Consider the following 14,337-nt stretch of genomic DNA (forward strand, 5'->3'; position numbering starts at 1 on the left):
ATTAGCGGGGCATGATGGCGCATGCCTGTAATCCCAGCTACTCAGGAGGCTGAGGCAGGAGAATCGCTTGAACCCGGAAGGGGTTCAAGGCAGAGATTGCAGTGAGCCGAGATTGCGCCACTGCACTCCAGCCTGGGCGACAAAGCAAGACTCCGTCAAAAAAGAAAAAAAGACTGATGAATGGGTGAATGGAGGGATTAGTGGATAGATGTGAGATGATATAAATACAGCAAAACCAGAACCAAGGTCTGTGGTTCTCAAAGTGATGTGCAGGAACCAACAGCATCTGTATCACCTAGAAACTTACTAGAAATGCACCCTTTTCCTGCGCTGTGGAGTCATGTGGAGGCGGAGGCTGGGGTGAGATCAAGATTCGGCTTCACCGGTAACCCACCACCATGGCCAAGGAAGGCATTGCTGCTGGAGGTGTAATGGACATTAATACTGCTTTACAAAAGGTGCTGAAGACCACCCTCATCCACAATGGCCTAGCACGTGGAATTTGCAAAGCTGCCAAACCCTTAGACAAGCGCCAAGCCCATCTTTATGTGCTTGCATCCAACTGTGATGAGACTGTGTATGTCAAGTTGGTGGAAGCCATTTGTGCTAAACACCAAATCAACTTCATTAAGGTTGATGACAAGAAACTAGGGGAATGGGTAGGCCTCTGTAAAATTGACAGAGAGGGGAAACCCCATAAAGTGGTTGGTTGCAGTTGTGTAGTAGTGAAGGACTGTGGCAAGGAGTCTCAGGCCAAGGATGTCCCTTGAAGAGTGCTTCAAATGCAAGAAATGAAGAAATAAATATTTGGCTCAGAAAGAAGGAAGGAAGGAAGGAAGGAAGGAAGGAAGGAAGGAAGGAAGGAAGGAAGGAAGCTAACTAACTTACTAGAAATGCACATTTTGCCGCGTGCGGTGGCTCATGCCTCTAATCCCAGCACTTTGGGAGGCTGAGGTAGGCGAATCACTTGATTTCAGGACTTTGAAAGCAGTCTGGGCAACATGGCAAGACCCTGTCTCTACCAAAAATACAAAAAATTAGCTTGGCATGGTGGTGCCGGCCTGTGGTACCAACTACTCAGGTGGCTGAGGTGGGAGGATCGCTTGAGCCTGGGGAAGCAGAGGTTGCAGGAGCCAAGATGGTACCACTGCACTCCAGCCTGGGTGGCAGAGTGAAACTCCGTCTATCTCAAAATACTAGTAGTAATAATAATAATAAAACTTCAAACAAAAATGCACATTTTCAGGTCAGACCCACTGAATCAGAGACTCTGGGGGAGGCCCAGCAATCTGTGTTTTGACCAGCTCTCCAGGTGATTCTGGTACTAGTTAAAATTTGAGAACCCTTGATGTAGCTGGTGCCATATTGGTGTTCATTGTACTATTCTGTCAAGTTTTCTGTTGAATTTTTGTAATAAAATGTTGGGGCAGAGAGAAGAATGCATAGTGCAGGAGTGGTCAGCTAGCATCACATCAGAGGGAAGATCCTTTTCAGGTGATTATGACTGGTCCCTCTGTTCTCTGTCTCCGTCAGCAACCTCAACTTCTCTAACAAGCATACTGGGTATAAAAAATGGGCTTTTATTGACAAAAATAGTGTCTTGTTATTTGGCAAGATAAATGATAGAAATAGGGCACCATTTGGTGAAATTAAAGACATTTGAGTATGGATTGGTCTCTTGCAAAGAGTGGAGAGGCCTGCAGACTGTACTTTTGGGGTCTGGCCTGAGTTGTGAGGGCTACTCAGCCCAGGGGCCAACCTTTGCATCCTAGGAATGTTGTTGCAACTACCACAGCAAGGGTCTGGACAGAGCAACAAAAAGGAGAGAGTGCTAGAACTTCTTTAAGCTTACAGAATAGGTTTTATGAACTGTTTTGTGCTTGCTTTGCTAATAAATGTCTAATAACTATGTGTGTGTGCATGTCTGAATTTGGGCTGAGACTTGCTTTCCTTATAAGCTGGTAGTGAGATATGGGAGAATAGGTAATCCCAATCACTTCAGAATTCTTTGGCAGTTACCATTACCTACCAAAATGAACCTAGGAGCTCTATGATCTGGTTAAGTCAATTATAACAGTAGAAAACAGATTATTTGATATCCAATTAGTTTTGGAAAATTTGTGTGTTTGCTTCACCAGAAGTTCAGCTGTTTACTGCTACTATTTTTAAAATCCGTTTTTTGTTGTTGTTGTTGTTGTCGTTGTTGTTGTTTTTGACACAGGGTCTTGCTCTGTCACCCAGGCTGGAGTGCAGTGGCACAATCTCAGCTCACTGCAACCTCCACTTCCTAAGCGATTCTCCTGCCTCAGCCTCCCAAGTAGCTGGGATTACAGGCACCCACCACCATGCCCGGCTAATTTTTGTATTTTTAATAGAGACAGGGTTTCGCTATGTTGGCCAGGCTGGTCTCGAACTGGCCTGAAGTGATCTGCCTGCCTTGGCCTCCCAAAGTGCTGGGATTATAGGCATGAGCCACCGTGCGTGTCCTAAAATCCCTTTTTAAGCATTGACTGCAAAAATACATGGCTTTTGGGTTTTTTTTTTTTTTTTTTTTTTAAATCTGGTTAGGATTTATTAAAGCCTTCTTTTGTTAGCCAGACTTCTCCTTTTTCCAAATTTTTGAAAAATATTTACTGATTACTCCAGAAATGTCATTGCATTTGGAAGGAAACCAAATGACCTGCCATATATTGTAATCATGCCTAATATTTAATTCTACATTAAGCCTTTTACCAGGCTGCCCCTTCATGAAAGGGACACAAGTCCAGCGATTTCTAGCTGAAATTCAGCATTCTCTTTTGTTATGAATGTAGGCAGCACATCCATTAGCAGTACCTGTGACTTTGTCTCCCAGAAAAATCGTAGATATTTTCATATGACATTATAATTGTAGTAGTTATTCTTCAAATACCATTTATGGTTAATCTTACTTCTAAACTATGGAAGTTGCTAGATCTCCCATCAGATCCTAATGCATGAATAAACACACACACACATATCACTACATAACCAGATTTTTAAAATGTGTGAAGATATGGTTTGGCTGTGTCCCCACCAAAATCTCATCTTGAATTGTAGTTCCCATAATCTCCATTTGTCCTAGGAGGGAACAAGTGAGGTAATTGAATCATGGGGGCCGTTTCCCTCATTCTGTTCTTGTGATAGTGAGTTCTCACGAGATCTGATGGTTTATAAGGGGCCTCCCCCTTCGCTGGAACTCATTCTCCTTTCTGCCACCCTGTGAGTAAGGACTTTTTTTCCCCTTCCACCGAGGTTGTAAGTTTCCTGAGGCCTCCCCTGTCATGCTGAACTGTAAGTTAATTAAACCTCTTTCTTTTTTAAATTACCCACCCTCAGGTATGTCTTTATTGGCAGCGGGAGAATGGACTAATACACATGATCGTGGTTATTTCAATAACATTGGTTTCCTTTGTAATCATATGTATTTTATTTTATGCATTAGAAAATCTTCTGAGAAGCATCCACAGACTTCCCTGGACTGTCAAAGGGGTTCATGGCTCAGAAAAGATTCAGAATCCCTGCCTAGCCAGACTGAGAGGTGTTTTGCTGAAATTTATTTCAGAAGCATATAAAGATTGGAAACTCCTCTTAAGGATCTGCCAGACAGACTTGAGCAATTATTCTGAATTCAGAGGAGTTGGATGAAGGGATGATGGCAAAGTGCAGGACAATGGAAAACAACAGTTGCTCAAGAAACCAGACCAGAAGAGGAGGCATCTGCCTCAGTTCTTTTCTGTCGCCTCCTTCAATGTTCCACCGTGCCTCCCATCTGGACCTGGTGATTTGCTAGTATTTCATTGTTACAGTAATATCCTTTTCTATTAAAAGATAATAATTCTCAAATTCCTCACTTTTGGTATGAGCCTCAGTATTTTTGTGGTACCAAAACAAGAGTAGATGTTTCACAAATGTATTGCATAGTTTTCACTGAAGTTCACCTTAGCCGATCATACAGAAATGCATGATAAACTGCTCCTGGGCTGGGCAAGGTGGCTCATGCCTATAATCCCAGGTATGGGCTTTGGAAGGCCAAAGCAGGAGGGCTGCTTAAGCCCAGGAGTTCCAGACAAGCTTGGGCAACATAGTGAGACCCCCATCTCATTAAATAAATAAATAGATAAATAAACCCTGCTTCTCCTTTGCTGGCTGTACAACCTAACTGGAAGCTTTTCCACACTCAAGATGAACATAATGTGTGTAATAAAAGGAAGGAGAGGGGAGGAAGAAGAGGGGAAGGAGAGGGGAGGAAGAAGAGGAGAAGAAGAAGAAGAAGGAAAGAAAAAGAGGCCAGGCGCAGTGGCTCACGCCTGTAATCCCAGCACTTTGGGAGGCCGAAGCAGGTGGATCACTTGAGGTCAGGAGTTTCAGACCAGCCTGGCCAACATGGTGAAACCCCATCTCTACTAAAAATACAAAAATTAGTTGGACGTGGTGGTGGTGCCTGCAATCCCAGCTACACGGGAGGCCGAAGCAGGAGAATTGCTTGAACCTGGGAGGCAGAGATTGCAGTGAGTCGAGATTCTGCCATTGCACTCCAGCCTGGCCGACAGAGTGAGACTCCATCTCAAAAAAAAAAAAAAAAGGCGGGGGGGCCAGGTACAGTGGTTCGCGCCTGTAATCCCAGCACTTTGGGAAGCTGAGGCAGGCGGATCACAAGGTCAGAAGTTCAAGACCAGCCTCGCCAAGAAACCAGCCTGGCCAATATGGTGAAACCTTGTCTCTACTAAAAATACAAAAATTAGCCAAGAGTGGTGGTGGGCACCTGTAATCCCAGCTACGCGGGGGGATGAGGCAGAATTGTTTGAACTTGGGAGGCGGAGGTTGCAGTGAGTGGAGATCGCACCATTGCACTTCAGCCTGGGTGACAGAGTGAGATTCTGACAAAAGAAAAGAAAAGAGAGAGAGAAAGTGAGAAAGAGAGAGAGAAAGAGAGAGAAAGAAAAAGAAAGAAAGTCCTGTTAACTTTATTAAATGCATTTTAAAGTAAAGGTGCTTGCTGATTGACACCCTCTGATGAGCTTTTATTTGCTATAGTAAGAACGTTTAACATAAGCTGTACTCTTTTAGCAGATTTTCAAGCATGCAATACAGTATTGTTAACCACAGGCACAATGTTGTACAGCAGATCTCTAGAACTTAGTCATCCTGCATAACTAAAACTTTATACCCTTTGAAGGGCAACTCCACATCTCCTCCTCCTGCAGCTCCTGGCAACCACCATTCTACTCTCCACTGCTTTTTTTTTTTTTTTGAGATGAAGTCTTGCTCTGTCACCCAGACTGGAATGCAGTGGCACAATCTCGGCTCACTGCAACCTCTGCCTCCTGGGTTCAAGCGATTCTCCTGCCTCAGCCTCCCAAGTAGCTGGGATTACAGACACCCGCCACTGGGCCTGGCTAATTTTTATATTTTTAGTAGAGACAGGGTTTCACCATGTTGGCCAGGCTGTCTTGAACTCCTGACCTCAGGCAATCTGCCTGCCTCGGGCTCCCAAAGTGCTGGGATTACAGGCGTGAGCCACAGCACCCAGCCTTCTACGCTCCACTTCTACAAGTTTGATCATTTTAGATCCCTCATGTTGTGGAATCGTGTCACATTTATCCTTCTGTGACCGGCTTGTTTCTCTTAGCTTCACGTCCTTGAGCTTCATCCATATTGTCATACACTGTAGGATTTCCTTCTTTTTAAAGGCTGAGTGATATTGCATTGTATGTATGGATCATACTTTATTTATCCATCCATTCATTGATGGACATCAGGTTGTTTCCACATCTATTTGTTGTTGTTTGTTTTGTTGGTGGTTTTATTTTTGAGAGAGGGGTCTTGCTATATTGCCAAGGCTGCTCTTGTCCTACTGGGTTCAAGTAATTCTCCGGTCTCAGCCTCCAGAGTAGGTGGGATGACAGGCACTTGCCACCATGCCCGGCTCTTTCTTCATCTTGGCTTTTGTGAATAGAGCTGCCATAACGTAAGAGAGCAAATATTTCTTCAAGATCCTAATTTTAACTCTTTAGGATAAATATCCAAAAGTGGAACTGCTGAGTTATATGGTGGTTCTATTTTTAACTTTTTGAGAAACTCCACATGATTTTCCGTAGTGGCTACACTATTTTACATTCCCACCACCAGTGTGGAACGGTTCCAATTTCTCCACATCCTTACTAATACTTATCCCCTATCTTTTAAAAAATAGACATTTTTAGCCAAGTGCTGTGGCTCAAGCCTGTAATCCCATCATTTTGTGAGGCCAAAGGAAGAGAATAGCTTGAGATCAGTTCAAGATCGGCCCTGGCAACATAGTAAGACCCCGGTCTACACAAAACAAAAGAAATTAGCTGGTTGTGGTTGAGGCTGCAGTGACCCAAGACTGCACTACTGCATTCTAGCCTGGGCAACAGAGTGAGACCCTGTCTCAAAAATTAACATAAATAAATAAATAAATATAAAATAGCCATTCTAACAGGTGCCAGGTGATATCTTACTGTAATTTTGGTTTTCATTTCCCTGATGATTAGTGATGTTGAGCATCTTTTTATGCGCCTGTTGGCCATTTTTATGTCTTCTTTGGAGAAATGTCTATTCAAGTTTTTTTTGGCCGTTTGAAAATTAGGTTATTTTTTTTTTGTGATTGCATTGAAGATGTTTCTTATATATTTTTTATATTAACCCCTTATCAAATACATGGTTTGCAAATATTTTCTCCTATTCCATAGGTTGACTTTTTACTGTGTTGTTGTTCCTTTGCTGCATAGAGGCTTTTTAGTTTAATGTAGTTCACTTATTTAATTTTGCTTTTGTTGCCTGTGCTTTTGGTGTCATATCTAAGAAATTATTGCCAAGACCAATGTCATGAAGGTTTTCCCTATGTTTTCTTCTAGAAGTTTTTCAGTTTCAGGTCTAATGCTTAATTATTTAATCCACTTTGAGTTAATATTTGTGTATGATATAAGTTAAGGGTTCAGTTTCATTCTTTTGTATGAGGATATCCAGTTTTTATAGCATCATTTATTGAAGAGACTATTATTTCCCCATTGTGAATTTTTGGCATCCTTATTGAGAATCAGTTGATCCTATATGGGGGGGTTTATTTACAGGCTTTCTATTCTGTTCCATTACACTATATTTATGTCACTATGCTAATACCATGCTATTTTAATAATTGTTTATTTAAAATATATTTTGAAACCAGGGAATGTGATGCCTCCAGCTTTTTTCTTTCTCAAGATTGTTTTGTCTATTCCAGATCCCTTGTGGTTTCACAGGAATTTTAGGATTTTTCTTCTAATTCTGTGAAAAACGCTATTGGGATTTTGATAAGGATTGCATTGAATCTGTAGATTGCTTTGGGTAGTATGGACATTTTAACAATATTAAGTCTTCTAATCCATGGTCATGAGATTTTTTTCCCATTTATTTATGTATCCTTTAATTTCATCGGTGTTTTATAGTTTTCAGTACACAAATCTTTCACCTCTTTAGTTTATTTCTATTTTATTATTTTTGATGCTATTGTAAATGGCATTGTTTTCTTAATTTCCTCTTAAAATAGATCGTTGTTAGTGTATAGAAATGCAACTGATGGCCGGGTGTGGTGGCTCATGCCTATAATCCCAGCACTTTGGGAGGCCAAGGCAGGCAGATTACTTCAGATCAGGAGTTCGAGACCAGTCTGACCAATATGGTGAAACCCCATCTCTACAAAAATACAAAAATTAGGCTGGGCATGGTGGTGTGCACCTGTAATTCCAGCTGCTCAGGAGGCTGACACAGGAGAATCTCTTGAACCCGGCAGGCGGAGGTTGCAGTGAGCGGAGATCATGTCACTGCACTCCAGCCTGGGCAACAGAGCAAGACTATCTCAAGAAAAAAAAATGCAATTGATTCTTGTATGTCTATTTTTTATCCTTCATCTTTATAGAATTTATTAGTTCTACAGTTTTCTGTGTGTGTGTGTGTGTTGCGGGTCGGGGCGGGGGCGCCTTTACTGTTTTCTACATATAAGATTATGTCATCTGCAAACAGAGATAATTTTACCTCTTCTTTTCTAATGTGGATGCCTTTTATTTCTTTTGTGAAGTCCTAATTGCTCTGGCTAGGACTTCCAGTACTATGTTGAAGAAGAGTGAGGAGAGTAGGTGTCCTTGCCTTGTGAATTTGATGTTCACTGTGGGCTTTTCATGTATGGCCATTATTACATTGAGGTAATTTCTTTTGTTCCTAATTTGTTGGAAGTGTTTATCATGAAAGGTGCTGAATTGTGGCAAATGCTTTTTCTGCCTCTGTTAAGATGACATGTGGTTTTTACTCTTCCCTCTTTTATTGTGGTATATCACATTAATTGATTTTCATGTGCTGAACTATCCTTGCATCCTAGAGACCAACTCCACTTGGTCATGGTGTATGGTCCTTTTAATGTATTGTTGTATTCAGTTTGCTAGCATTTTGTGGAGGATTTTTGCATCCCTACTCATTAGTGATATTGGTCTGTAGTTTTCTGTTTTTGTAGTATCTTTGTCTGGCTTTGGTATCAGGGTAATGCTGCCCTTATAAAATGAAATTGGAAGTATTCCTTTCTCTTTAATTTTTTGGAAGAGTTTGAGAAGGTGTTTATTCTTCTTTAAATATTTGCTAGAATTCACCAGTGAAGCCATCTGATCCAGGGCTTTACTTTGATTCTGATTCACTCTCCTTATTAGTTATAGGTCTGATCAGATTTTCTGTTTCTTCATGGTTCAGTCTTGGTAGGTTTCTAGAAAATTCTCCACTTCTAGATTATCTAATTTATTGGCATATAATTTTTCATAGTAATCTCTTATGATTCTTTTCATTTCTGTGGCATCGGTTGTAATGCCTCCTCTTTCATTTCTGATTTTGAGTGTTCTCTCTTTTTTTCTCATTTAGTTTAACTAAACATTTGTCAGTTTTGTTTACCTCTTGAAAAACTAGTTCTTAACTCTGTTATTTTTTCCATTGTTTTAAATTCTCTATTTCATTTATTTCTGTGCTATTCTTTATTTTTGCCCCGCTCTCACTTTGGATAGTTTGTTATTTTTATATTTCTTTGAGGTATAAAGTTACGTTGTTTATTTAAGATAGTTCTTCCTTTTAACATAGGCATTTATTACTAAAAACATCCCCCTTAGTACTGCTTTTGCTACATCCCATAAGTTTTGGTATGTTGTGTTTTCATTTTCTTTTCTTTTTTTTTTTTTTTGAAACAGAGTCTCACCCTGTTGCCCAGTCTGGGGTGCAATGGCAGGATCTCAGCGCACTGCAACCTCTGCCTCCCGGATTCAAATGATTCTCCTGCCTCAGCCTCCCGAGTAGCTGGGATTACAGATGCGTGCCACCACGTTCAGCTACATTTTTTTGTATTTTTAGTAGAGACAGGGTGTCACCATGTTGGCCAGGCTGGTCTCAAACTCCTGACCTCATGATCCTCCCTCCTCGGCCTCCCAAAGTGCTGGGATTATAGGAGTGAGCCACCACACTGGGCCTCATTTTTATTTGTCTCAAGATTCACTTGTTAACTTTATGTGTCTCAAGATTAATTTTCTAATTTCCCTTTTGATTTCTTCTTTGATCCATTGGTTGTTCAGTAGTATGTTTTTGAATTTTCATATATTTGTGAATTTTCCAGTTTTCCTTTTGCTATTGATCGATAGATCATTGTGACTGGAAAAGATACTTGGTTTTCTTTCTTTCTTTCTCTTTCTTTCTTTCTCTTCCTCCTTCCTTCCTTCCTTCCTTTTTTCTTTTCTTTTCTTTTTTTGCCAGGGTCTTGCTCCATCTCCCAGGCTGGTGTGCAATGGTACAATCTTGGCTCACTGCAACCTCTGCCTTCCCCGCTCAAGCCATCCTCCCACCTCTGCCTCCTGAGTAGCTGGGACTACAGGTGTGTGCCACCAGGCCCATCTAATTTTTTTGTATTTTTCATAGAGACAGGGTTTCACCATATTGATCAGGCTGGTCTTGAACTTTTGACCTCAGGTCATCCGCCCACCTTGGCCCCCCAGAGTGCTGGGATTACAGGCATGAGCCACCACGCCCAGTCTTATTGCTATTTTTATATATTTTTTCTATACAAGTTTATTCAGATCTTTATTTATGTTTTAATTGAGTTATTTGTCTTTTTATTGTTGAGTTGTAAGATTTCTTATATATTCTGAGGACTAATCCTTACTAAATATGATTTGCAAATATTTTCTTCCATTCTGTGCTGTCTTTGTGCTTTCTTGACACTCCTTTGATGTACAAAAGCTTTGAATTTTGAAGAAGTCTAATTTATCTATGTTTTCTTTTGTTGCTTGTGCTTTTACTGTCATATCTAAGAAACGTTACCAAATCCAAGGTCACAAAGATTTACCCTTATGTTTTCTTCTAATGAGTTTTATACCTTGTGATGGTGAGTACTGAGTGCCAACTTGATTGGATTGAAGGATGCAAAGTATTGTTCCTGGGTGTGTCTGTGAAGGTGTTGCCAAAGGAGATTAACATTTGTGTCAGTGGAATGGGAAAGGCAGACCCACCCTCAATCTGGGTGGGCACAATCTAATCAGCTGCCAGCAAGGCCGGAATAAAAACAAGCAGAAGAACATGAAAAGACTAGATTGGCTCAGCCTCCCAGCCTACATCTTTCTCCCATGCTGGATGCTTCCTGCTCTCGAACATTGGACTCCCAGTTCTTCAGCTTTGGAACTCAGACTGGTTTCCTTGCTCCTCAGCTTGTAGACAGCCTATTGTGAGGCCTTGTGATCGTGTGAGTTAATACTCCTTAATAAACACCCCTTTATATATACATCTATCCTATTAGTTCTGTCCCTCTAGAGAACTCTAATACATAGCTTTAGCTCTTATGTTTAGTTCTCTGATCCATTTTGAGTTAATTTTTGTACATGGTATCAAGTAAGGATCTAACTCCATTTTTTTGCATGTGGATATGCAGTTGTCCTGGCACCATTTGTTGAAATGACTATTTTTTTCTCCAGTGAATTGTCTAGGTGCCCTTATGAAAAATCAATTGGTTGTCCAGGCATGGTGGCTCACACCTGTAATCCCAGCACTTTGGGAGGCTGAGGTGGGCAGATCACAAGGTCAGGAGATAGAGATCGTCCTGGCCAACACAGTGAAACCCTGTCTCTACTAAAAATACACAAAATTAGCCAGGCGTGGTGGCACACACCTGTAGTCCCAGCTACTCAGGAGCCTGAGGCAGGAGAATTGCTTGAACCCGGGAGGCAGAGGTTGCAGTGAGCCAAGATCATGCCACTGCACTCCAGCCTGGGCAACAGAGCAAGACTCCGTCTCAAAAAAAAAGAAAAATCAATTGGCAATAGATGTATGGATTTATTTGTGGACTCTTAATTTGATTCCATTGATTCTTTGTTTGTTTGTTTGTTTGTTGTTTGTTTGTTTTTTGAGATGGAGTCTTGCTCTGTTGCCCAGGCTGGAGTGCAGTGGCGCAATCTCGGCTCACTGCAACCTCCATCTCCTGGGTTCAACCGATTCTCCTGCCTCAGCCTCCCGAGTAGCTGGGATTACAGGCAGGTGCCACCACTTCCAGCTAATTTTTTGTATTTTTAGTAGAGACAGGGTTTCACCGTGTTAGCCAGGATGGTCTTGATCTCCTCACCTTGTGATCTGCCCGCCTTGGCCTCCCAAAGTGATGGGATTACAGGCGTGAGCCACCGTGCCCAGCCCATTGATTCTATTCTTATGCCAGTACCATACTATCTTGATTACTGTAGTTTCGTAGTAGAGTTTGAAATTAATAATTCAACTTTTTTCTTCAAGATTGTTTTAGTTATTCTGGTCCCTTGCAATTCTATATGAATTTTAGGGCCAGCTTATCCATTTCCATAATTCAAAATTTGGAATTTTGATTGGGTTGCATTGAATCTGTAGATCAATTTTGGAATTACTTTCATTGTAACAATATTAAATTATTCAATCCATGAACAAAGATGTATTTCCATTTATTTAGGTTTATGTACTTTAATTTCTTTCAAAAACGTTTTGCAGTTTTCAGTGTACAAGTCTCGTGCCTCTTGCTTTAATTTATCCCTAAAAGTATTTTATTCTTTTTGATGTTAACATGTGGATTTTTTTATTAATTTTATTTTCAGATTTGCTATGTAAGGTTGGATGTGGTTTGTCCCTGCCAAAATTCATGTTGAAATTTGATTCCCAATGTGGCTATGTTGGGAGCTGGGGCCTAGTGGGAAGTGTTTACGTAATGGGGGGAGATCCCTCAGCAATAGTCTAAGGCCAGCGAGGGAGTTCTTGCTTTCTCAGGAATGGATTCGTTCTTATGAGACCAGGTTGTTATAAAATGAGGTTTCTTCTCCTGTTTGGTCCCTTTTCCATACAAACCTCCTCTCCGTTTGACTTTCTTTTTTTTTTTTGAGACGGAGTCTCGCTCTGTCACCCCGGCTGGAGTGCAGTGGCGCAATCTTGGCTCACTACAAGCTCCGCCTCCCGGGTTCACGCCATTCTCCTGCCTCAGCCTCTCCGAGTAGCTGGGACTACAGGCGCCCGCCACCACACCCGGCTAATTTTTTGTATTTTTTAGTAGAGACGGGGTTTCACCGTGGTCTTGATCTCCTGACCTCGTGATCCACCCGCCTCGGTCTCCCAAAGTGCTGGGATTACAAGCGTGAGCCAACGCGCCCGGCCTCCCTTTGACTTTCTACCATGTTACGATACAGCAGAAAAGTCATCACAAGAAGCCAGTGCCATACCCCTGAACTTTCCAGCCTGCAGAATCATAAGCTAAATAAACCTCTTTTCTTTATAAATTACCCAGTCTCATTTATTCTGATATAGCAACATAAAATGGACTAAGACGAGATTGCTCCATCGCTAGTGTATAGAAATACCATTGATTTTTACTTATTGCCTTTCTATCCTGATACTGGACTTATTTATTAGGTCTAATAGTTTTGTGTGTGTACATGTGTATTATTTAGGTTTTCTATGGAGAAGATCATGCCACATGAAATCAATATAATTTTACTTCTTCCTTTCTAATCTGGATACCTTTTATTTTTTAATGTCCTTATTTTTTTAGAAATAAATACTGAAATACAGACAAAAATGATATCTGAGATTTGCTTCAGAATAATGGGGTAGTGGAGGCAGGCAAGAATTATAGATGAACGAAGATATGCCATCAGTTGTTAATTGTTGAAGCAGGGTGATGGGCATGTGGGTTCATAATATTAATCTCTTTACTTTTGTGAATGCTTTAAAATTTCCACTAAAGGCCAGGCATGGTAGCTCATGCCTGTAATTCCAGCACTTTGGGAGGCTGAGGCGGGCAGATGCCCTGAGGTCAGGAGTTTGTGACCAGCCTGGCCAACGTGGCAAAATCCCATCTCTACTTAAAAACACAAAAAATTAGCCGGGCGTGGTGGTGTGCACCTGCAGTCCCAGCTACTCAGGAGGCTGAGTTAGGAGAATTGCTTGAAGCTGGGAGGCGGAGGTTGCAGTGAGCCAAGATTGCATGGCTGCACTCCAGTCTAGGAGTGCAGTGGCGCCATCTCGCCTCTTTTTTTTTTTTGAGATGGAATCTCACTCTGTCACCCAGGCTGGAGTGCAGTGGCGCGATTTCGCCTCACTGCAAGCTCCGCCTCCCGGGTTCACACCATTCTCTTGCCTCAGCCTCCCCAGTAGCTGGGACTACAGGCGCCTGCCACCAGGCCCAGCTAATTTTTTGCATTTTTAGTAGAGACGGGGTTTCACCATGTTAGCCAGGATGGTCTTGATCTCCTGACCTCATGATCTGCCCACCTGGGCCTCCCAAAGTGCTGAGATTACGGGTGTGAGCCACCACGCCTGGCCCGAGCCATCACAGATTTTGAACTCAGAATCTCTGAGATAAGTGATTAAGGAATCTGCTTTCTTAACAAGCTCCTCCGACTATGCCTACAGACAATACTGTTCGAAGATTCCAGCCCCAGTCTGTGAATTACAAATGAACAGAGGTTCTCGTATCCCAGTCTAGGATACTGGAGAAAGGTGCCTTTGCTGTCTCATTTGTCGGCGTCCTTTGGCGAACCCAGACCTGTGTTCAGGAAGTGATGATGAAGCCTTTCCCTTCACCTTCACAAAAAGCTGTGATTTAGCACAGTTATTTATATATTAACCTATTGTATATTTTATTTGCTGGGAATGGTAAATTTTATTAATTTACCAGTCAATAATTAGACTACTTCTACAAACAAACAAACAAGGCTGTGAGGTCGAGCATAAATCGTTGAATTGATTTTTACATTCATATTCCACTTGTTCATACCTTCTGTCTTATCACTATTA

General features: G+C 41.6%; 1 protein-coding gene across 1 annotated transcript; it reads left to right on the forward strand.

The window, feature by feature from the left end:
- Positions 1 to 372: 372 nt before the first annotated feature.
- On the forward strand, positions 373 to 770 carry LOC129464095 (small ribosomal subunit protein eS12-like). Its single transcript, XM_055245038.2, has one exon. The coding sequence runs from the start codon at positions 399 to 401 to the stop codon at positions 768 to 770; it is 372 nt and encodes a 123-aa protein (XP_055101013.1). The 5' UTR covers positions 373 to 398.
- The last annotated feature ends 13,567 nt before the right edge of the window (positions 771 to 14,337 follow it).

The sequence above is a fragment of the Symphalangus syndactylus genome, chromosome 15 (assembly GCF_028878055.3).
Source record: "Symphalangus syndactylus isolate Jambi chromosome 15, NHGRI_mSymSyn1-v2.1_pri, whole genome shotgun sequence".
Lineage (NCBI taxonomy): Eukaryota > Metazoa > Chordata > Mammalia > Primates > Hylobatidae > Symphalangus > Symphalangus syndactylus.